Here is a 23,655-nt window from a genome sequence, read left to right as displayed (position 1 = left end):
AACTGTACTCGTATCGTTCGATACCTCCTACCGTATTATATTCTCCTGCTGAAAAACGCTATTCCTTTCGACAACTTTGACTTCGTTGACGAGTGATGGAATTTTTTGTTAATCCCCATTTCTTCCATTCGTCAATCGTTTTTCCTTTTGAACTACTGTTTTCATTGGTCGAAACGTTATCGACGAGCCTGAGTCATCATCCTGCATAAATAAACAATATTGTACCGTTCGTCCACATGAATTATTAATTTATTTATCCATACAAACCGACACAACCCGTATGCGCCTTTAAAACCCACGAAACCTCTGCGGCTCTCTGTTCTCCTGGTCGCCATCGTCGAAATCACGAGGTTTTTCCCGAACTTAATCGAGGGTCCCCAGACATTTTCTTCGTCTGATTTTGCCGAAATTGGCTATGGATGACGCGAAACGCAACCCTCCCCGCTCATCGTTCGCTTTTTTCAGTCGATTTGTGCAATTTTTTTCGCGCGTTTCTCCACCTTGCCTCTTTCACACGACCATTTTTACCTGGCGTCCGCGCAGGTACAAGTTATAACGTAGGCAGACAACCAATTATACTTCCTAGGATTTCTCTTGTCTAGGTAACGTGACTGTGGGACTTTATCACTAAGAAATAAAATCACAAATTATAATATAGAATTTTGCGTAGGCGATAAGAACTGCAATTTTGGGGATAAAAATTGAGAGGGTTTAAATCCATTGAGAGGGTTTAAAGCCTTCTCTACTTCACAACACTATAAAAACAGCTGTAGTGTCATCTTATTGCATTTCAAAGGCATGATTGTGAAAATATATTCACTTTTCTATATTAACAGAGTTCCAGTTGAATTTCAACCGTGTTAAGGCTTCAAAGAGTTTTAAAGTATTAAGACTTTAAAAAAAAACTATTACCTCATAGATAGAACCTGTAGACCTTTGTTTTCCTGAACAATGTGTAACTGTGCAGCCTTTTATCGCCTATACAGCATTACGTTACGTTACATTACGTTAATTGTACTTGTGCCTTATTGTATCATAGATTGATTATTATAATTTCATCTATACACGTTAACACATGCTGTCGTATTAGTTATTGTCTCTTTTGCAATGTATTTTCCGTTTTTTCAGGTCATATTCATCACCGAATATATGTCGTCTGGATCATTGAAGCAATTCCTGAAACGGACCAAACGAAGCGTGAAGAGACTGCCGCTCCCCGCATGGCGAAGATGGTGCACCCAGATTCTATCTGCATTAAGGTAATTTCTTACAAGTGCCACTGTTTGGCAAGTCGTGTATTGTGACCCCCTTCACTCGTCCTTTTTACCCCACCGAACCCCATCAAAATGGTATGTCCTTTTTTCTAGATTGTAAGGCGCTCTTTCTATATAGATATTTTTAAGTATTTCATGTTGTATAAGAAGATTTAGAATTTAAGAGATCATAAATAGATAAACGTATCGACCCGAGACGACTCGAACATTAAATTTGTAAGTATCACTATAGGTCTTGCGGTCGATCATCTCGCGGGATCCCTGATCGTTGATGTGTTTTTTTTGGGAGAGTGCGGTTGATTTGGTGAAGGCACCGATCGCGAACGAACGATGTGGCGAATGCGCCGGTCACGCGCGTTACCGACAACGATCGGGGATCGAGGTAGGCGTAGTAGTATAACTTTGATTTTCAGCTAATGAACAAGGTAAGTAACTATCTTGAGATACTTTTTGTTTCGGTTGTGAATCAACCAGAACGAGGTGCGGATGTGTCGCGGTGTAGAGAACCGATATTCTATGGATCCCTTGATGATAGAAAGTGCTGTTGTTCGCCCAATGAATATCGGGTCACGTTTATGCGTTCGCGCCGATAAGTCGCGGAGGGTTCTTTTCTTCAACGGGTTTGAATATTGAGGATTTATCGGACGAATCGTCTGGACGTTGAGAAAAAGAACTTGTCCGATCTCCATCGTGGTCGTGATACTACGTCTGGTTGATCGCACGGCCCGTGCTAGAAGGGATGAGATTTCAGCTACAGTGTTACGCAGCCGGATACCATCATCGACGTTGTTAAAAGAAACGTTCTATGAATCCAGTATGTTTTCTTTCCAGTTACTTGCATTCCTGCGCTCCGCCAATCATCCACGGAAATCTGACCTGTGATACCATATTTATTCAACACAATGGGCTCGTCAAGATAGGATCAGGTAATAATACCAATACAAAAAAACCAAAAATATCAAAAAAAAGTCAAAAATCATTATCAGTTGAAAAAATATGAAATTTTCAAAGTCAAGTTGGCGAAAACGTATTCGATTGCATTTCGTTTTTTTTTCTTTTTGTGACGCGTGCCGCTGCACGGCGTTCGGATCGGCGGACTCGGACCGTTACGCGCGCGCGTGACGGAGGAGCTGTCAATTGATTTCGACGTCCCGTTATTCAAGACAGCAAGGTACCCTAGGAGGTGCATTTTTGGTGGGGACACCGAAATCTTTGTGACGACGACCTGGACACGAACGCGCCTGCGGGTCTGTGGCGGTTAAGCGATGGCTACCCGTGCCCCGTTCGGTCGTGGTCGAGCCTGTCGCACTTTTAAGGACGGTTATGCTCCTTACATCTGCCAACGAGGCTCGTCAATGGCCTTCTCTCATTGTAAAGCCACCGCTTCCGTCCGCAGTCCCAACCATTCTCCACGATCCGAGCGGCTCCCCCGGGCCGTGCGCGCCGCCTGGGTGCGACCGTGGAGGATGGTTCGACGGTCCGACTGTCCACGATCCGGCGCCGTCAGCTTTCGAACCACGAGCCTGCTTCGACACGTCCAATTCTAACTCGGCTTTTGTTCTCCTTTAGTGGCTCCCGATTCGATCAATCATCACGTCAAGACCTGCTCCGACGATTTCAAGAACATGCATTTCATTGCACCCGAACATCCAGGTAAGAATCGTCACCCCCTCCCGCACTCGCGCACACATTCATGCTCACAAAAAAGCCGACCTCTATTAATAGAGTTTTTCATTTTATTACAGGTATTTTCACACGCAGAAAACTCCCATTTTCTTTTCGTTTCCTATTATCGTTTACTAACCCACTCGACGAGCTTTCGTTCACCGTTGACTGATTTAAGTTCCTCTCTTTCGTAGCGGTGAGTCCGGCGCTGGACATATACGCATTCGGCATGTGCGCCCTGGAGATGGCCGCTCTGGAGATCATAGGCAACGGCGACTCCGGCAAGAAGGTGACCGAGGAGAACGTCAAGCAAACCATCGATCTGCTGGAGGACGAGGGCCAGAAGAATTTCATCGAGAAGTGCCTGCGGCGGAACCCGGAGGAGAGGTGGTCGGCCAGGGAGCTGCTCTTTCACCCACTGCTCTTCGAGGTCCACAGCCTGAAGTTGCTGGCCGCCCACGTGCTGGTCAGGAATTCAGGTAAATTATGTGAGTGTTTTTTTCCCCATATACGTTGTATAATATAGTTGTTATTCCACTATTAAAAATAGTTAATTATTAAAAATAGTTATTATAATAGTATTTTATGCTATACAAATGTATTCAAGTCAATGTTAATTATTTATAGAGCAATTAAGGCAAATAAACAATAAAAATTTATTTTAACATAATACAGAACTAAAGAAAAATATCTAGCAAACTGGCAGCATCACGTAAAGACAAATTGTGTCAAATTTTTTGTTACGTACAATAATCAAACAGAACACCGTTTTTTTTTTTGAGTCTTTTTCTTGCAAATTTATATATGATTATCATTTTCATCGCGTAGATATAGTGCATTATTTACTTATAATTTTTCTGAGTAACATTCTTAAAAAGTATGGAAATTTTTGCTTCACATATTAATTAATATATACATTTTAATTTTAACCACTAGAATTAAATACACCAAGCCCAGTTTTCAAGGTGATTTCGTTTAGAGCGCCCTCTGCTAGTGATATGTCGAACTGTATAAGTAGAGTTCTGTACTAATTAAGTCGAGAAACCGAGAGATGGCGTCTCGCGTGGGATTATTAATATATCCTGTTTTTTTTTTCTAATTTCGTACTGAAAACTTTCTTGGAAAACACTGCGATCTGATTGTTGTGTTTACACGTTAATGATAGAGAATTTGCACCGCTCTGGCCTTTGTTAAATTGCGTCGTCATTCGTGTTTTGAATGCAAACCAAAGTCCGGCTGGTCGTTCGCTTACATAATGCTTCGTTGTAGGGCATTCGTTTGACCCAAGTGTCAATAATCGACGTTCTTTTTTCTTGATTCTGTCGAAAAAGCTCCGTTTTTAATTCGCGTTTAGATAAGGTTGTTTTCGCCCGGTTTTGTCGTTATTTTTTTAATTGTTATCGCACGCTTAAAAACAAAAGTACCATACAGTCTGGTGTAAACACGTTATCTGCATGATCCCGGTTATTAAAAGTATTTCGAAGGTTTATTGTTTTGTTTGTTTGAAGAGGAATATAGACAAGTGATTAGACTATCGAATATTTTTCATTATTTTCCAAAAAATATACGTAAAATTAAGAATAATACAATCGATGACATATTACGTCCTCTGACATACGTGACCTGACACTCTTTTATGTTGAGTCTCCAATCATATGATTTCATGAAATATTTCTTCGATTAAAACAAAAAAGGTTATGAATTTTGAATGCATTACATGGACATCATTTTTTGGAGTCTTTAGTTATTTTAACATAAAAAGTGAAATATCATGAATCAATGACGGTGACATACGTGGTTGGACACTATACTTTATAGAATTAAAATGTAACCTTTCAAATTCAAAGTCGGAAACTATTTATTACGTATAAATGACATTGACGTCTAGCAACTGTCACACGATTTGACACATCTTAGAGTTTTTATTTGTTTTTTGTTCTTAAATCGACGTTTTGACGAATGCTCTGCATTTTTCGTGTTTGATTTTCAGCAAACATATCCGAAACCATTACCGATGAGCTGATGCAGCGATGGTACGGCCCGGAGGTGATAGTGGCCGAAATCAAGCGCACCAACAGCGAAAACGTCCAGATGAAGATGACCGACGTCCCCGTCAACGAGAAACTGGAGAAATTCGTCGAAGATGTCAAGTAAGTAGCGCTTCGCGGGGCTTCGATCCTTTTTCGATGACAGCCGGATTACATTTCGCGCTGAAACCGATCCAAGGTTTTCTCGGTGCGAACAAAAAATCACGCACACACGGGCAGCGACGAAAAAACACCGACGACACTATGGAAACCAATTTAAGTTTGGCATGCCGTTCATTTAGGTCGATTATCCAGGTCGTTCTTCCTTCGTTACTTGGGAGCGAAAAAAATATTTCCGAGAAACGTAATTATAAACGGGAAAATTTACTTTCATGGATAGGACGACGGCGACGCGATTTTTTTTATGTAACCCAAGCGGGTATCTGGATCTTTTTATCGCGCGTCCGTCGGTCCCTGTGGAAAATCGGAACGAATGTCGGCCTTCGCGTTTAGCATTTGTTTATTGTATGTAGGTTAACATTTGGGGGAACAGACGATGTTATAACACAGAGAATATCGCAGGTTTCTTTTTTAAGGGAGTCGTTTCAGAAAAAGTATAGTAAGAAGAAAGTAAAGAACAAGCTTAAGAATTATACATTTTCAGCAAATTTGATGCAAAACTCTTATTTATATAAATATTCAGCTTGTATATGTTTCTGTTCTCAAAACTATACGATATTTTAACATAAAAATGTTTTTATATACTCTACATTCCAAAATCCCTACAGATACGAAAACTTTTTATAAAAACGGTTACAATGGTAAGCTTACGTAAGGTAAGGAAAACTCCTTCGGTCGTTGTTGTTGCGATTTTCATTTAATTTTTTAAATAAATTGAGCTTGTGTATATTTGTGTCCGCAAAACTCGAAAGGTACTCGCTGGATTGGTCTGAAATTCGAACGGAACATTCTAAGCGGTTTGCGAGGCTCTATTATAAACAATTTGAAATAATAAAAAGATTAAATAGGATGTTTGACGCCCGTAAAAGGTAAGTATATAACGACATTCCAAGGATTAGAAAGAATTCAATTGGATAAAAAATTAAATTATGACTGACTAATGTCTATATATGTATGAATTTTATTATTTTTCTATATTCTATCGTATGTTGCTTGCTAAAATATTTTTGTAACAAATATGAAGAATATATTTACTTTTTTCTTAAAAATATACTCAGTGTTTACTATTATTTCGCGCTATACATCAGGAAGCTTCTCTTAAGGTTTACTTGCTAAAAAATATTGCAGTATTTCTATTTTTTGTTCTGTTCTCCTACATACACAGTTCAGTTCGTTTGTACCAACACTGTGTACATTTTTCTTTGATAATTTCAATAATTCGGTCAAAATTGTTTCCTAAAATCATTCAAATATTTCATGTTATAACATATTTCGTACAAATTGACATGATATGCCTGCTGTCTTGAATTTAATTGCTTAACAGTTAATGAATGCCATATTTTAGCATAGAATATTTCGGCTGGACATTTTAGGTTTTTAAGAGTTTCTTTTTTATTCCTTTAAGGTCTGGTTGTTATTTTTCTTCTATAGTGTCTAGCCGGCTTGGTGGCGCAGTGCTAAAGGAGACAGGACGGTCCTCCTACTGTTGTGATAGTCGCGGGTTGGAATCCTGCTGGGGCATGGTCGTAAAATTTATATTTGTGATTATTCGAGGACCGTGGTTCGGAGCCTGCGTTAAGCTGTAGCTCCAGTCACTAAAAAATCCAAAAATCCAGGTTGACGTGACTAAAATCTTCTAAACTTTACTTTATAACTGCTGACATATGATTTACTCGTATTTATTATTTTTATGAAATTTCACTAACAATTACTTTTCTCGTTTATTATTTGCATTATAATTTTTACTATTAACTATACCCTTTCGAAACTTAATATCTATAAGTTCGTATAATGACTCCATTAGGAAGAATGAAGACCGAAACCGTACAATATCATCTAAAAATGACACAAAGATTTATGTTGGAATAAATTAGTGAAAATCAAATTGTCCATGGTTGTTGTTAAACGTCCTCCTGTCATCGATTCTCTTTTTTTGATAGTGAGCCTATTATATTCGAAATAATTACAAAGAGTCGATTTTTGAGGCAGGTTAGTCGATTCTATTAATACGATACCATATAGACATCTGTCCACACGATGAAATCGAGTGAACTTAATGAAAAACTATATCCGTTTTATTTTTACTTTATAATTAAACCCGATAACGGGAGAAAATTTTCCGAAATCAGAAATGGGTCAGGCTCGATCCGTTCGATACAGACATACATCATCGGTAACCCTGAGGCGTAATTTTTTTTTCGTTTTACAACCGAACCTTCCATTCTATCGAGTTGTTTTATAAATATTTGTCGGGTACCTTATCAGAATCAAAACAGATAAATATTCAATTAGTACGCGGCGTACCGATGAAGGACGCCCGTTTTAAGAGAGGTTCTTTAATTTCTCGCTAATAAGTCATAGATTCCTCTTATTTTTCCTGGTAGATTAAAACAGCTGCGACATCAAAAATGGATTTGTTGATTTTTCAATTGCGGTTGCTATACGGCAACGATCGTCCGTTGTTTCTCTTATTTTTTTTTTCAGAAAATATATGACGGCGACAATTTCGAAAACTCTATGGAGGTTTTAGCACGGATTATGTCGTTTAATCGATTTTAATTGACGTTTAATCTTTGGTTCGGTGACGAACCCTTGTTTACGCTTTTCGGGTTGTAAATTAACATCGATCCTTTGATCTAAATAGATTATTTCGTTTGTCAGCCGGTCAGAAAACGTGCCGACCAAAGGGTAACATACTCTCGTTTTACGTCCCAGTATTTCTGCTTTTTTATCGTAGATACGGTGCACATGATGCTTGATTATGATCTAATGCTTATTTATAAAATCGTTGAAATAGCGTTGAATCGCGTCAGCTGTGGTTATCGTTGTTTTAGATGTTGACTTCGATACCTAATTGTTATCGTCGATGATCTAATATTATTTGAGGATTGCGTCAATTGTCCTGTCCATTAGGGCACAATATATAAGAATAGTTATTTTTTATAGTTTCGATGAACCCTCGTAGTTTCAGACATCAGATTAGTTAACGATATTTGTACATCAAGCGATGTAACCTACTTAGGTTTATCAAAGTTTTATTGAATTAAAAACACGATTAATCTCGAATAATGTATGCCTTTTGTGTATTCCAAGAATTGTAGTTGTTATATTAACTGGTTGATGACTTTTTAGTGTAACTCCTGCATAAAGAGTGTCCCAATATTTACATAAAATTTTAATGTGTCACTATGTAGATCATATATTTAGAAAACCTACAATCATATATCTTAAAAACTATAAAATCTAAACTAATTTAATGTGATATATAGCCCAAACATCCATATATATTGAAAGTGTGTTTTTCTGTTGCCATTTCAATTCACATTATCGTATATATTAGTGGAAAATACAAAAGTGTTTTTTCGAAAAATAAGCTGATTTTTGTTTGTCACATAACTTAAAAACTATAAATCATGAAGCGATTTAACACTGATTTCATTTATTGCTCCCCAAAAAAATTATATTTTGATAGTTTTATCTGTATCCGAGAGGTGATAAAATGTGCGATTTTTTGCCATTTTCAATGTTTTTACTCTCATTTTCGTTCAAGTAGTCGGAGGTTAATGAAAATTACGGGGATTATAGAGAATTTTACGCTGAATCGAATGGTAGTATAATAATTTATACACAACCGTTGGTTTTTAAGTTATACAATGAAAAATGAATTTTCATAAAATTAGTAAATTTCTGTTTATGTTACATATCTTGAAATCTATCAATTCCAAAGCAATTTAACATGGATTTTCGCTTATTTCACCCCAAAATACATATATTTTCAGAGTTTTATCATTATCCAAGAGGTGAAAAATTTTGGCACTTTTTCCATATATATAGTCGTGAAAATTTGCGATTTTTTGCCATTTTCAATGTTTTTACTCTCATTTTCGTTCAAGTAGTCGGAGGTTAATGAAAATTACGGGGATTATAGAGAATTTTACGCTGAATCGAATGGTAGTATAATAATTTATACACAACCGTTGGTTTTTAAGTTATACAATGAAAAATGAATTTTCATAAAATTAGTAAATTTCTGTTTATGTTACATATCTTGAAATCTATCAATTCCAAAGCAATTTAACATGGATTTTCGCTTATTTCACCCCAAAATACATATATTTTCAGAGTTTTATCATTATCCAAGAGGTGAAAAATTTTGGCACTTTTTCCATATATATAGTCGTGAAAATTTGCGATTTTTTGCCATTTTCAATGTTTTTACTCTCATTTTCGTTCAAGTAGTCGCAGCTTAATGAAAATTACGGGGATTATAGAGAATTTTACGCTGAATCGAATGGTAGTATAATAATTTATACACAACCGTTGGTTTTTAAGTTATACAATGAAAAATGAATTTTCATAAAATTAGTAAATTTCTGTTTATGTTACATATCTTGAAATCTATCAATTCCAAAGCAATTTAACATGGATTTTCGCTTATTTCACCCCAAAATACATATATTTTCAGAGTTTTATCATTATCCAAGAGGTGAAAAATTTTGGCACTTTTTCCATATATATAGTCGTGAAAATTTGCGATTTTTTGCCATTTTCAATGTTTTTACTCTCATTTTCGTTCAAGTAGTCGGAGGTTAATGAAAATTACGGGGATTATAGAGAATTTTACGCTGAATCGAATGGTAGTATAATAATTTATACACAACCGTTGGTTTTTAAGTTATACAATGAAAAATGAATTTTCATAAAATTAGTAAATTTCTGTTTATGTTACATATCTTGAAATCTATCAATTCCAAAGCAATTTAACATGGATTTTCGCTTATTTCACCCCAAAATACATATATTTTCAGAGTTTTATCATTATCCAAGAGGTGAAAAATTTTGGCACTTTTTCCATATATATAGTCGTGAAAATTTGCGATTTTTTGCCATTTTCAATGTTTTTACTCTCATTTTCGTTCAAGTAGTCGGAGGTTAATGAAAATTACGGGGATTATAGAGAATTTTACGCTGAATCGAATGGTAGTATAATAATTTATACACAACCGTTGGTTTTTAAGTTATACAATGAAAAATGAATTTTCATAAAATTAGTAAATTTCTGTTTATGTTACATATCTTGAAATCTATCAATTCCAAAGCAATTTAACATGGATTTTCGCTTATTTCACCCCAAAATACATATATTTTCAGAGTTTTATCATTATCCAAGAGGTGAAAAATTTTGGCACTTTTTCCATATATATAGTCGTGAAAATTTGCGATTTTTTGCCATTTTCAATGTTTTTACTCTCATTTTCGTTCAAGTAGTCGCAGCTTAATGAAAATTACGGGGATTATAGAGAATTTTACGCTGAATCGAATGGTAGTATAATAATTTATACACAACCGTTGGTTTTTAAGTTATACAATGAAAAATGAATTTTCATAAAATTAGTAAATTTCTGTTTATGTTACATATCTTGAAATCAATCAATTCCAAAGCAATTTAACATGGATTTTCGCTTATTTCACCCCAAAATACATATATTTTCAGAGTTTTATCATTATCCAAGAGGTGAAAAATTTTGGCACTTTTTCCATATATATAGTCGTGAAAATTTGCGATTTTTTGCCATTTTCAATGTTTTTACTCTCATTTTCGTTCAAGTAGTCGCAGGTTAATGAAAATTACGGGGATTATAGAGAATTTTACGCTGAATCGAATGGTAGTATAGAGAATTTTACGCTGAATCGAATGGTAGTATAATAATTTATACACAACCGTTGGTTTTTAAGTTATACAATGAAAAATGAATTTTCAAAAAATTAGTAAATTTCTGTTTATGTTATATATCTTGAAATCTATCAATTCCAAAGCAATTTAACATGGATTTTCGCTTATTTCACCCCAAAATACATATATTTTCAGAGTTTTATCATTATCCAAGAGGTGAAAAATTTTGGCACTTTTTCCATATATATAGTCGTGAAAATTTGCGATTTTTTGCCATTTTCAATGTTTTTACTCTCATTTTCGTTCAAGTAGTCGCAGGTTAATGAAAATTACGGGGATTATAGAGAATTTTACGCTGAATCGAATGGTAGTATAATAATTTATACACAACCGTTGGTTTTTAAGTTTTACAATGAAAAATGAATTTTCATAAAATTAGTAAATTTCTGTTTATGTTATATATCTTGAAATCTATCAATTCCAAAGCAATTTAACATGGATTTTCGCTTATTTCACCCCAAAATACATATATTTTCAGAGTTTTATCATTATCCAAGAGGTGAAAAATTTTGGCACTTTTTCGATATATATAGTCGTGAAAATTTGCGATTTTTTGCCATTTTCAATGTTTTTACTCTCATTTTCGTTCAAGTAGTCGCAGATTAATGAAAATTACAGGGATTATAGAGAATTTTACGCTGAATCGAATGGTAGTATAATAATTTATACACAACCGTTGGTTTTTAAGTTTTACAATGAAAAATGAATTTTCATAAAATTAGTAAATTTCTGTTTATGTTACATATCTTGAAATCTATCAATTCCAAAGCAATTTAACATGGATTTTCGCTTATTTCACCCCAAAATACATATATTTTCAGAGTTTTATCATTATCCAAGAGGTGAAAAATTTTGGCACTTTTTCCATATATATAGTCGTGAAAATTTGCGATTTTTTGTCATTTTCAATGTTTTTCCTCTCATTTTCGTTCAAGTAGTCGCAGATTAATGAAAATTACAGGGATTATAGAGAATTTTACGCTGAATCGAATGGTAGTATAATAATTTATACACAACCCTTGGTTTTTAAGTTTTACAATGAAAAATGGATTTTCAAAAAATTAGTAAATTTCTGTTTATGTTACATATCTTAAAATCTATCAATTCCAAAGCAATTTAACATGGATTTTCGCTTATTTCACCCCAAGATACATATATTTTCAGAGTTTTATCATTATCCAAGAGGTGAAAAATGTTGGCACTTTTTCCATATATATAGTCGTGAAAATTTGCGATTTTTTGTAATTTTCAATGTTTTTCCTCTCATTTTCGTTCAAGTAGTCGCAGCTTAATGAAAATTACGGGGATTATAGAGAATTTTACGCTGAGTCGAATGGTAGTATAATAATTTATACACAACCGTTGGTTTTTAAGTTATACAATGAAAAATGAATTTTCAAAAAATTAGTAAATTTCTGTTTATGTTACATATCTTGAAATCTATCAATTCCAAAGCAATTTAACATGGATTTTCGCTTATTTCACCCCAAGATACATATATTTTCAGAGTTTTATCATTATCCAAGAGGTGAAAAATGTTGGCACTTTTTCCATATATATAGTCGTGAAAATTTACGATTTTTTGTAATTTTCAATGTTTTTCCTCTCATTTTCGTTCAAGTAATCACAGGTTAATGAAAATTACGGGGATTATAGGGAATTTTACGCTGAATCGAATGGTGGTATAATAATTTATACACAACCGTTGGTTTTTAAGTTATTCAATGAAAAGTGCTTTTTCAAAAAATTTGGATTTCGGTTTATGTCATATATCTTAAAAACAATATATTTTAAAGCAATTCGACATAGATGTTCGTTTATTTCACCCCAAAATACATATGTTTTGAGAGTTTTCTCTTTATCTGAGAGGTAAAAAAAATTGCGATTTTTGGCCATTTTCAAATTTCTTACTGTCGTTTCCATTCAAATAATGACAGGCTAATGAAAGTTACAGGGATTATAAAGAATTTTAAGTTTTTAAGTTATACAATGAAAAGTGTTTTTTCAAAAAAATGAGCGGATTTCGGTTTACGTCACATAACTTAACAATTATAAATCCCAAAGCAATTTAATATTGATTTTCGTTTATTTCAACCCTAAGTACATATATTTTGAGTTTACCTTTATCCGAGAGGTAAAAAAAATTGGTCTCATTTTTTAGTCTATGTCATATCGTAGAAAGTATTATCAGGCATCATCAATTATCCATCAGCTAAACATCAAGTATTTCATTAATACTTTTATAATATGAGTTGGAGATATGGTTATATTCGACCAAGACTATTTTTAGCAGCAACAAGAGTTTCGCTATATATACTTTTGTGTCACTCGTTCACTTGAGATATTTTCATGCCACCTGTTCAAAGTTCAAATCGGGTGCACGCATTACCGTCGATCGTAATCTCCATCGACGTTTTTTATCGATCTAAATCCATCGACAAACGCCAGTGGCGTCCATTGACGACGGATCCACCTCATACTGGTTTTGTTTTGTGCCGGTGAGGACGCTATTCCAAGGACCTTGAAACGACATTCGTCGTTCTCATAAGCTTAAATTTTTTACCCGATTGTACGTAGTTTAAACAAGACTTCTCGCGGCTTTAACAGAACCGGGTTGTTTAAATTTCGAGATTTGACATTAAGAGCTATTGTTTGCTGATATAGATGTCTAGATTATTTAACATGCGTTTCAACCAATTTGCACTTTATATAATTTGGCTGTAGAACATTTATTTTAAACACCTTTGCGCTATAATCTTGACAGGACTATATTTAATAATAAATGCTCCGCTTTTCCGCCTTTTAAAAATATCATTAATATTTTTCGGATTTTCCAAGCTTCTCTTATCGTTATCATCATATCGTATAGTTGTTTATCTACAAGGAATGTGTACAATTTCGATTTTGGCAACGCTACGAAGCTATAAAAAATTATTTTCCTTTCATTTTCTAAATCGTTTTACCATTGAACCATTCGAGGAATTCTAGGTCGGATTTTCGTTCGGGTACTGTCGACAATGGGATGCCAAATTATGCGAAGGCAGAAAAAATAGATAATCGAAATTGTATTCTCGTTCAATGGATATTTATAGGTGGGTTTTTCTGGATTATACGGTGGATGCTCAAGATCCTGTCAATCAAACTGCCTTTGTTCTCGATCTTTGAAGCATCGAGTTATTGTAGGTTATCCATTTCTCATGCTTAGAGTAAATGGTTCAATTCAACGAGAATCAATCATATTTCTCAATAATCGAGCGACCGGAGGTCAGAATTAGCCTCCTGTGGTATATTTGCGATCTAAGTTGCGTAAATTAAGTAAATTTAATACCTAAATGTGTTATTAATTTGTAATTTGGAAATTCGTGTAAACAACCGACCAGCAGTTACTCTATTTTAGGTGTTATGTTTTTGTCTACATGTTTACAATTGTTATTATCAAAAATAATTAGTCGATGGATGACCTAGTTACCTAAAGAAAAGTGCATACTGATATCAATCCCCCGAATCAAATCAACGCTACTATTTCGTATTTATGTCAGCGGCATTCACACAATGTGTCTGCCCTGGTTAATCTTCCTGGAAATCAGACTTTTATCTTATGCGAGTACGCGATTGTATTGGCGTTGTTAGAGATAGGTGACCCGAGCTATCTGTAGATAAAAAAACAGCGTTATGTTTCCTGACGGATTTTTAGATATATATATTCGGTAATATTTAACCATAATTATTACAAATCTATATTTATATAAACCTGATCTAATAGCGTCATATCTTTAAACGACTGCTAATGCAACGCGGTTCGTTCTAAAAATAACTTTGACTTGTACGGTGACTAATTTACTGGTATTGTAAACTTTGAGGTATCTCTTTTTTTAACTGCACGAAATTTTCGTTCGTGTTGTCCGGTGCCGCCATCTGTGAGTAACCCGAAGGCAAAATATATTTACATAACAAAACTTTATAACGTTGCAGGAGCCACAAGGTTATCTGGTCGTTCGATTGTTTATTGTATCTGCTCTAGAATGAATTCTCAAGTATAAAAATTGTCCTATTCTGATTTAGAGCCTCAGTTTTGACCCAGAAAATCGCGGCCTGGCTTTAAGCGGTTTTGGTACCCCATGGAATTAAGCATTAACCATTCTATGGGAGTTTTTTTTTTTCAAGATGTACTCTTAGTTGGTTTAAATGAAATTTGGTTAGAGAACCATCCAAAGGCCAAAAAACTGCATGTTTTTCAAAATAATTTGTTGAGAATGAATGCCCAATGCCACGTCTAAGCAACCAAAAGCCATCATTTCATCTCTAACTTCACAAACTCTCATATTCACCAAGAATTCCTGAAGTTTTTATATTTTTCATCCACTTATTGTTAAAAAATGAATAAATGCATATTTGAGGCTGCTGTCGCACCCCAACTAGTGAATTGGACACTGGAAAACCGAACAACAATGTCTATCAGAATTAGTTAGTCAGAATTTCAACTGGCAATATATTTTCCGCGTGTTTACTGCGAGTCTAGCGGTTGTTATGGTATTCTATGACATCACTAAGATTTATTACCCTCATCTATATATATTTTCAGAAAGTATAACGAGTTTATACTGACCAAAACTAACAACAGAACTATAACACACTTAACATATTTTTCTTTGTCAAAGTTTTGGAAAAAATGCCAATAAAAAAATGAAAAATTATCTGAGGTAGTATAATTCCTATAAAATGTTATGTCACATTCGGAAATATTGGTGTACTTGGACAGAATTAATGACAAAACTATTCAAAAATATGTTTTGTCTTAAAACACTATTCAAAATATTTACTTAAACAAAGTATAGCTGTTTACATATACGAATTATATCTCATATCAGCTCAGCGTGATGTGATATAAGGATGAGAATATATGAAATATATTGTACTATCTTAGAAATGTATAAAATGTCGCCACTACTTTGTGTTCTAATATTAAGAAACTGTTTAAAATTGATATTCCTTTATTCAGAACTGAGCTCTACATATTGTTCAACATTTTGATTATTCGTCATATTTAGCTGCCTCTGATTTTTTTCATCAAATTTCCGGAAATAGTAGGTCTAAAATATGTATAAACTGTATACACGAGGGTCTCTATTTATATTTCGGGAATTGGTAACACTGTTGTCACGTGAGTCTGTGGGTTCCATCGTAAAGTTTGACATTTTTGTCGATATACGTACTCAAAACATTTTGTCGCGCGGATGCCATTTGTTTATTTTATATTTAGTTGAAAGTCTCGTCTCGCCAAAAAATGGATCTGAATCGTGAACATTTTCGTGCGATGATTTTTTACGATTTTCGACGTGGATTGTCACAACAAGAGTGTATGGGTGTTCAGCAGTCGACTGTATGGGTGTTCCAAGATGAACCAAATCTAACAAACTGGCCTGTTTCTTCGGGAAAATTGGTCATATTGCAACAGTGCCTCTAGAGGATCGTATAACAGTAAATTCTAATTGGTACACAACCATTTGTTTGCCAGAAGTCTTCGGTGAAATAAGGAATACAAACAAGAGACGCCGAATTGACCTGACGGGAGTGACTCTGTTCTTCATCATGACAATGCGAGCTCTCACACATCGACTCAAACAAGAGACTATTTGAGCACTCGAAACATCGAATTGATGGGTCATCCGCCGTACAGCCCTGATTTGGCACCCAATGATTTCTTTTTGTTCCCATCCGTGAAGAACAAACTGCGTGGTCAACGATTTTCGTCGCCCGAAGAAGCTATTGAAGCGTTCAAAAGTCATGTTTTGAAGATACCTCATCCGGAATGGATTAAATGCTTTGAAAATTGGTTTAAGCGTATGCAAAAGTGTATCGATCATCGTGGCCAGTACTTTGAAAAACAATAAAAATATATTCTCAGATTCTATTTGTTTTTAGTTATCTTTAGAACTGTAAAATGATTATTCTAAAACTATGAATACCATTTTAAAAAATTGTATTAAGGTTTCGATTTAAAATAACATCGTATGTGTTATCCGAAAGACGTTCACCAGCTTTATTTAATCTCTATAATTCCCATTGAAACATCACAAGACCACATTCGAACGATCCTGTAAATATTTAAACTCGGGATTCGGTGATTTTCCACTATCTCTACTGGCAGACAATAAGTCTCCGAAATCATGGAGGCTCGACAGACGTTCAGGTGTATAAACCGTTTTTATTTTTAACAAAAAGGAAAAACAATTTTCCTGTTTTTTTTTAATGTATATCACACTTTGGCAGTGGCCGTCGGTAGGATATGCCAAGTTTCCGCTAATTCCGTGTCATAAGGATGAAATTATGTATCAATTAGAGTTAAATCGAGGCGGGCGTGTGTCATTTCGCGATATTCTGTTTTCGTTCCGATCCATTTTGTGTGCGGATTAAATTTTCGCGTGACGTCCTTGTGTTGGAGAGACAAAAGCAAACAAAACAAGCTGCTTGATTCCATCTTCAAAACAACGGTTTATCGTGATGTTTATTGAAATTCGTAATATTGCGGTTCATCGGCAATTATCGAGAGCTTAGAAGGATGATTATTTGGATTATTTTATTATTCATTGTTTAAAATATATTCAGTTTGTACAAATACTCAGCAGAAAATGGATGAATAGTTTCCAATTAGTGGTTTTTCAGAATATAGCATTTTACTAATGATAAATAAGTGAATATTTTTAAACAATTTTTAAAATTGGTAAAAAAAATATTTACAAATAAAAGCAACGGTCACATAACACAACAAATGATACTATGCACTATTCTGTTTTAGTATTTGGATAAGGAGACGAATAAAAATGTTATTTACAAAACTGTGGATAAAATAGAGCGGAGATATTGATTTTTTATGGGAAAAGCCATACAGTTGCTTGATAAGGGCTGTGCCCGATTCTTTGAACACCAGTGATGTTGAATGGACTGGATGCCCAAAATCGGTAGTAAAACATCTGCTACCAATGATTGATTGAGTGATGGATTATAATAGAAGTTGATAATAAAATTGTTCAGCACTTTTAAGTTCTCTATTATGAGTAAATTTTATCAAAACATTATTTTCTAATGATTCAGTGTTTAAAATATCAGATGGATCAAGTGAAAAATTGAGCTTCATTGAAAATAATTGTTATTGGAAAGCCGCCGTTTCAAATGTGACGAAATAATGACGCACCGGGATAGTTAAATTAGAACCAAAGTAAAATTAAATTTCAGTTGATCTCTTATTGAAACATTGAAAAAAGTCAATAAATATTGGCTAAAAAGTTTGAACAAAAATAAATAATGATACCATAGAGAAATGTCAACTATATGTAACTATACGTAAGTTTTTACTGAACTGGATCATCAATAAGTTATTAGTGAACAGTATCAATGGCCGTACAATATATTTGAGAGAGATGGATGTTTGGTCGTCTTCTAGAAACTTACAACTTTGTTGTTACGTAATGGACTCTTTCTGTCGTAATTACGGTAATGTATTCGCATTTTCTCGCCATGAACTCATATAATCTCTCCCTATTGGCTCGATTTACATTCGTGTGACATTTGGCTATACTTAATCTAAAAAGTCACTTCGAGATCATCGTTTTTTGGTAATGTTAGCATATGACAACGGAAGGAAATAGAGAAGATGGCAAAAAATAAGAATTCCATAACTGTTAAGGTTGGAAATAATGTTGGCATAAATACATCGTATCTAAACAAGGGGGAGAGGTTATTTTGACGGGTCGAATTAAATTTGGAGAAAAAACAACGCAAACATCGCTAAGGGTACCATTTTTGATCCTGGTAGTACCAAACTGCAATTAAAATTTATTACCGCACATTAGTCATTTGCGAGGCCTTCTGGAGATCGAATTAGTCCATGATTATTGACATCAGTAAAAGGGTCAATTTGATGTATTGCATATAAAAATTCCGAAAATTTGTATCATATTTTTTATTTGCTCAGTAAATATAGCTCAACCCTGGTACTGTACATCACAATATGCACTCGATTTGCCGCCAGTTATCTGAGAATGGTACGGTATATCGCGTTGGAGTCGTACATTTACTTGGAACCCGAAAAGTTCTAAAAAAATACGTTAAAAAATATTTCCCAGGGCAAAATATATTCTAATGTTATTGGTAATCGGAATAGTTGTTGACAGGACTTTTCAGAAACAATCCTTTGTTTAACCGAGCACTTGCAACAAAAAGAAAATTGCCAAAAAATGCTGGAAAAACCATTAGCTCTAATAGTTTCCGTATAAAATTGCAGTCGATTAACAAGAACTTTGACACTCGTTAAAATAGTGCCAATTGTTCCATTGAATCGCGACAGTTCAGTTAAATATCGAGCAATAACACAAAGGAAAAGGAACGGGAATCTGTTCTGCTCTGTCTCGCTCACGGCGACGAGCTTACGTCATCCAGATGGAACCGGTGGAGCCGGCATATGTCCCTCTCGCTCTCGCTCTCACCCGATGCAACTTACTACGTCATCCAGATAAGATAATGGCAGTCTATAAAACCGGCAAGGCATCAATCAGGTATAGCAGTGGTCGACCAGCAGTCTAGCGACGTGATTAGGACGTAACTAGCTTCCTAGAATCGCGTTCACCTTCCTCCACGCTTCCACACACGTACGGCGACGATCTATTTTCGGGATACCTGACGGTTGCGGTGGTCGCGCGCTTTTTTTTTTGTTACCGCTGTGTTGATCGGCGTTCAGTTCTTCTCCGTGCGATCGGCGACGATGATCATTTGTGATAATCAGATGTCCTCCACGATGGGTCTACAGCTCAAGCTCCTGGCTCTGTAAGTACCGCACGGAGATGCGATAGACATTGTAGATATTTTCCCATATTACGTTTGGTCGGGGAGGGTTAAGTATGGGCGGTGGGGTGGACGTGTTATTTTCGCAATTGCGTCAGTCATGATGGGTTTAGTTGAAAATCATCACGCAGATATGTATTTTTTGTTCACTACGTGGATCTGGGTCTAAAAAATGTGTAGTGGTGAAAATATGATAAAACTTGTTGGAAGATTTATTATGCTTTTTTACATTTTCCTTTCTATCTAAAGGAATTTTAAAAAATTGCAATTTTTTTGAGCATTTTCATACTTTTTTCCATAAGTCTTGTTCACAAAGAGGCAGGTTACTAATATGATCAATACCTAGGGTAAAAAATTATGACAAGGGTAAATAACTGATAATATTAACTGACATTTCATTTTGTAGTGAAAAATCATGATGTAGATATATATATTTTTGTTCATTCCCTGGATATGGGTTTCAACCAATATATCATCCTGATAAAATGGTAACCTTAATATATAATGTTAGTTAACGTGAAAATTTAAGTTAAATAATCTCAAAAACCCTTAGAGAATATGCCTATATCACAAGAAATTCCTAGAAAATGACCATTTTTCGTTCAAGTCTTCATCACAAGAAGATGGGTTAATAATTTAATCAGGACCTAGGGTAAACATTGATGCTTTCGTAGCAGGTAATATGTATTTCCGATAATTCAGTTTGTAGCGGTTAAACTTTACATTCATTCATAAACAGGAATACTATTAATTTTGAGTTATTTCTTATACTATAACACAAATCTGCATGTGTATATATTTATGACGTCCATCATCTTTAAATCATCCTTTAGTTTGGTTATTGATCCTTTTTTTGTATTCTATGTACACGTACTGTTAATCTATGTTAGCTATTTCGTCATACAATAGCTGAAAACGACAGTATATCATTCAGTCGCTAAATGTACGACAGTTTTTCGGGCGGGTATGTATATTTGTTTACCGGCGATGATTAAACCTGATGATGTGTACCGCAATCACATGCGAAGCCAATTTTAGGCTGTTTTTTTTTGCTCGGCGCTGCAGTCGGGAAAAAAACACGTAATATAGTGAGCTAGATACTTATCCTTATAATTGGTGAGTGCGCAGCGTTGCCAATGTGTGTAGGTATTTTACCTGTACAGCTAAAGTCGTTTTTATCTTAATTTTTTTAGGTATGATTAAGAGAGGTCATATAGAGGTCGCGTGTTTTAAATATATTCAGATATTATTTTAAAATATTACTACAATCAGTTAATTAGTCCTACTGGCTGATTAATATTTCGATTTAATTATGGCCGAATGAAATTTGAATTAAACTTCCGAATATAATAATAATAAATATATTTCACATAATCCGACACCATCGCGAGCTGTGAAACATACTTTTCTGAAATATTTCGGCGGCTATACCACCACCTTCAGTTATTAAACACCAATGACCGGCGGTGTGACCAATAGAAAAAAGGCGATAGCCGCCGCGACACGGGAACAAAAGAAGATCGACGAAAATAAACGGTCGCGGCGGGAGAAGGTGCCAATATTTTTTATGGACCGAATTTTCGATCGCGGATGGTTGTCGAGGCGGCGACGACGACGATGTTATGGGTGGCCTGGTGCGTCCGCATGGTGTTCGAGAGGCTGTCGACGATATACCATCAGAATTTTCCGAGAATATGGTAAGGGAGCGTCTATTTACGCGCCCGGTCGCGAGTGATTAATCGGTTAGATGCGAGGTATGCCTAAAAATACTCCGAGTGACATCAGTGAATGAGTAGTAAGCGGGCAACTCCTGTGTCGGGGGAGGGGGACGGCCGGCTATGTCATAATCGGACATCAACATTCCGAATGTTTCTGTTCAATGGTGAGAGTGTCAGAATAGTTGGTGTCTTCAACATGTCAGATGGAGGGTAATTGTGTTTCATTTTGGTGCTTTTAACTGCCGTTAAATACGTCCATTTATGGTTATCGAACGAATACTGCTCGATTGCTGGTGGTGCTTGACCACTATATCGTCCATAGAATTACGACACGGACAAAAAACGCGACCGTAACTTGGACCTGCAGAATTCAAAACATCATTAGGAATTCCACATATCAAGGATAAATACATTTTTTGGCATTTAAAGGCAGAACGATAATGATGTTGAAGCTTTAGAAAAGCAAGAGTCTCCGTAGCCACACAAGACGAATGTTTACGGTTGGCAGAAGAACGTCTAGAGATGACAGATGAAATAATGAGAGTATTTGTATTCCCAATAACATTAATTATTGTGAATGACGGGGTTATGTTAGGATCATCTTAACGGCTCATATATTTAAATAAAAAGAAACGAAATCCTTGTCCCCTAATAGTTTTTCAGACATAGGTGACGTGCTATAATTTACGTGGTATATCGCAAATTCGTCAAATTTAATTCACAAATCCAGAGTTTTAAATATGATTAAATTTTGTTCAATTGTCAATATCGATCGAAAAGGTATAGAAATTGATTGATTTTTTTATTAAAAATGTTATTTTATACTTCACTCAAAGCTGTTGTACGTATGTTTTGTCAATTTCGTCTCTCAGTGCAATTATACGAAAATAATTTTAAAAAAATCCAGTATGATACCATAAATTGTGAGCTTATTATTTTCGAAAGCGGAATTTAGTTAATGTATGTGCAAAAAATCTATAAAACTAGTGGTAATAACGACAAATTTATCTGTATATTAAAAAAATAAGCATCCTCGTGCCTTTTTACAATATTATTGTTGCCATTTTATCCTAGTTCAGAAATCTGCTATTTCTATCTGGTAGCATATCAAAAGTTTTTCCCGTCTCTGTCTGACGAATATTCTGTATCATTGTTTTTGATTTCGCATAACTATCATTTGATTTAATGACTGGTGATTGGTATTTATTTAATAATGTGAGATGATGAGCTAGATTAGGTTAATAATATACTAGATTTTCTGAAACTCCACTATCCAGTATTCGTTTTTGAATCTTATCGATACTTTTTGATACTTCCATCACCTCTAGTTTCAACAGTCTTAAATACTGTAACGACCAAACAAAAACCTACATTGGAGTACGTAATCGTCGATTGTTTACTCCATTGGCTTCATTACATCGCGCTTTTATTTAAGCCGTCTCTTTCTGTTGCAGGAACGGAATCTACCCACTGACAGCGTTCAGTGCCAAACAACCCCACCTGGCCCGCTCGAGGGCGATATCACCGGAAACAGCAGAGTCTGTCAAGTCCGTCACTCCAGAACCGACTGATGTAGAAACTAGAAAAATAGTCACGATGATGTGTGACGTCAAGTCCAAAGAAGAGAGCTGTGATTTAGTGGTGAGTGTCGGATCGACGATTTTTTTCGCCCCTGACCAAGGTGACGACGCGTAACCGCGTATCGGCTGACATTTCGTAACGCCACGGATGAGTAATGTTTGATTTTAGTCGAGTTATCATATACAATTTACATAAGCGTTTTGCAACCAACTATTTATAGTAGGATACGTACGTTTCTCGCCTTATCATCCTCGTAGCTGCAGCGGCTGAAGATGGTTCTCTGTCTGTCGTATTATGAGGTTACTGTCTTCGTCGCATAAGTTAGATCAGCGTCTATACGAGGAGTATTTAAAAAGTAACGGGTCTGTACATTTTCAGCAGTGTTAGTTCATTTTTTGTCAGCTATTGAAAGAAAACAACGTGTTTTAGTAATGTTGGCTGTTTTTAATTTTTTATCAGTAATGAATCAGATAATTTGCTTCAAATTTTCATATATGATTGGTATAAAGAGCATAGACACGTTGAAAATAACGAAAGCACTAAGGAATACTTATCGCTGCTTATTATGCCTGCATTTCAGTGCTTCTTGGTGAACATGCGCCAGCCTCCACATTAGCCAGACAATGACACCACATATG

The 23,655-nt window shown here is 35.1% G+C and overlaps 1 protein-coding gene across 4 annotated transcripts in view; it reads left to right on the top strand.

The window, feature by feature from the left end:
- Madm (MLF1-adaptor molecule) overlaps positions 1 to 23,655 on the top strand; it is a 71,207-nt gene that overhangs the window by 44,550 nt on the left and 3,002 nt on the right. For 2 of the 4 annotated variants that reach the window (XM_076409868.1, XM_076409866.1), the window contains exons 3-8: positions 1,129 to 1,259; positions 2,106 to 2,200; positions 2,844 to 2,927; positions 3,134 to 3,427; positions 4,930 to 5,089; positions 22,891 to 23,077. In XM_076409868.1, the coding sequence (XP_076265983.1) occupies positions 1,129 to 1,259; positions 2,106 to 2,200; positions 2,844 to 2,927; positions 3,134 to 3,427; positions 4,930 to 5,089; positions 22,891 to 23,077 (951 nt within the window). The remainder of the gene's footprint in view (positions 1 to 1,128; positions 1,260 to 2,105; positions 2,201 to 2,843; positions 2,928 to 3,133; positions 3,428 to 4,929; positions 5,090 to 22,890; positions 23,078 to 23,655) is intronic. The other 2 variants (XM_076409869.1, XM_076409867.1) reach the window with 1 other exon arrangement.

This window comes from Rhynchophorus ferrugineus, unplaced genomic scaffold (genome assembly GCF_030347505.1).
Source record: "Rhynchophorus ferrugineus isolate W39M unplaced genomic scaffold, kcgeb_rfMv2 rfM7, whole genome shotgun sequence".
Classification (NCBI taxonomy): Eukaryota; Metazoa; Arthropoda; class Insecta; order Coleoptera; family Curculionidae; genus Rhynchophorus; species Rhynchophorus ferrugineus.
The sequence above is the reverse complement of the archived record's forward strand: the minus strand, read 5'-3'. Positions and strand labels throughout refer to the sequence as shown.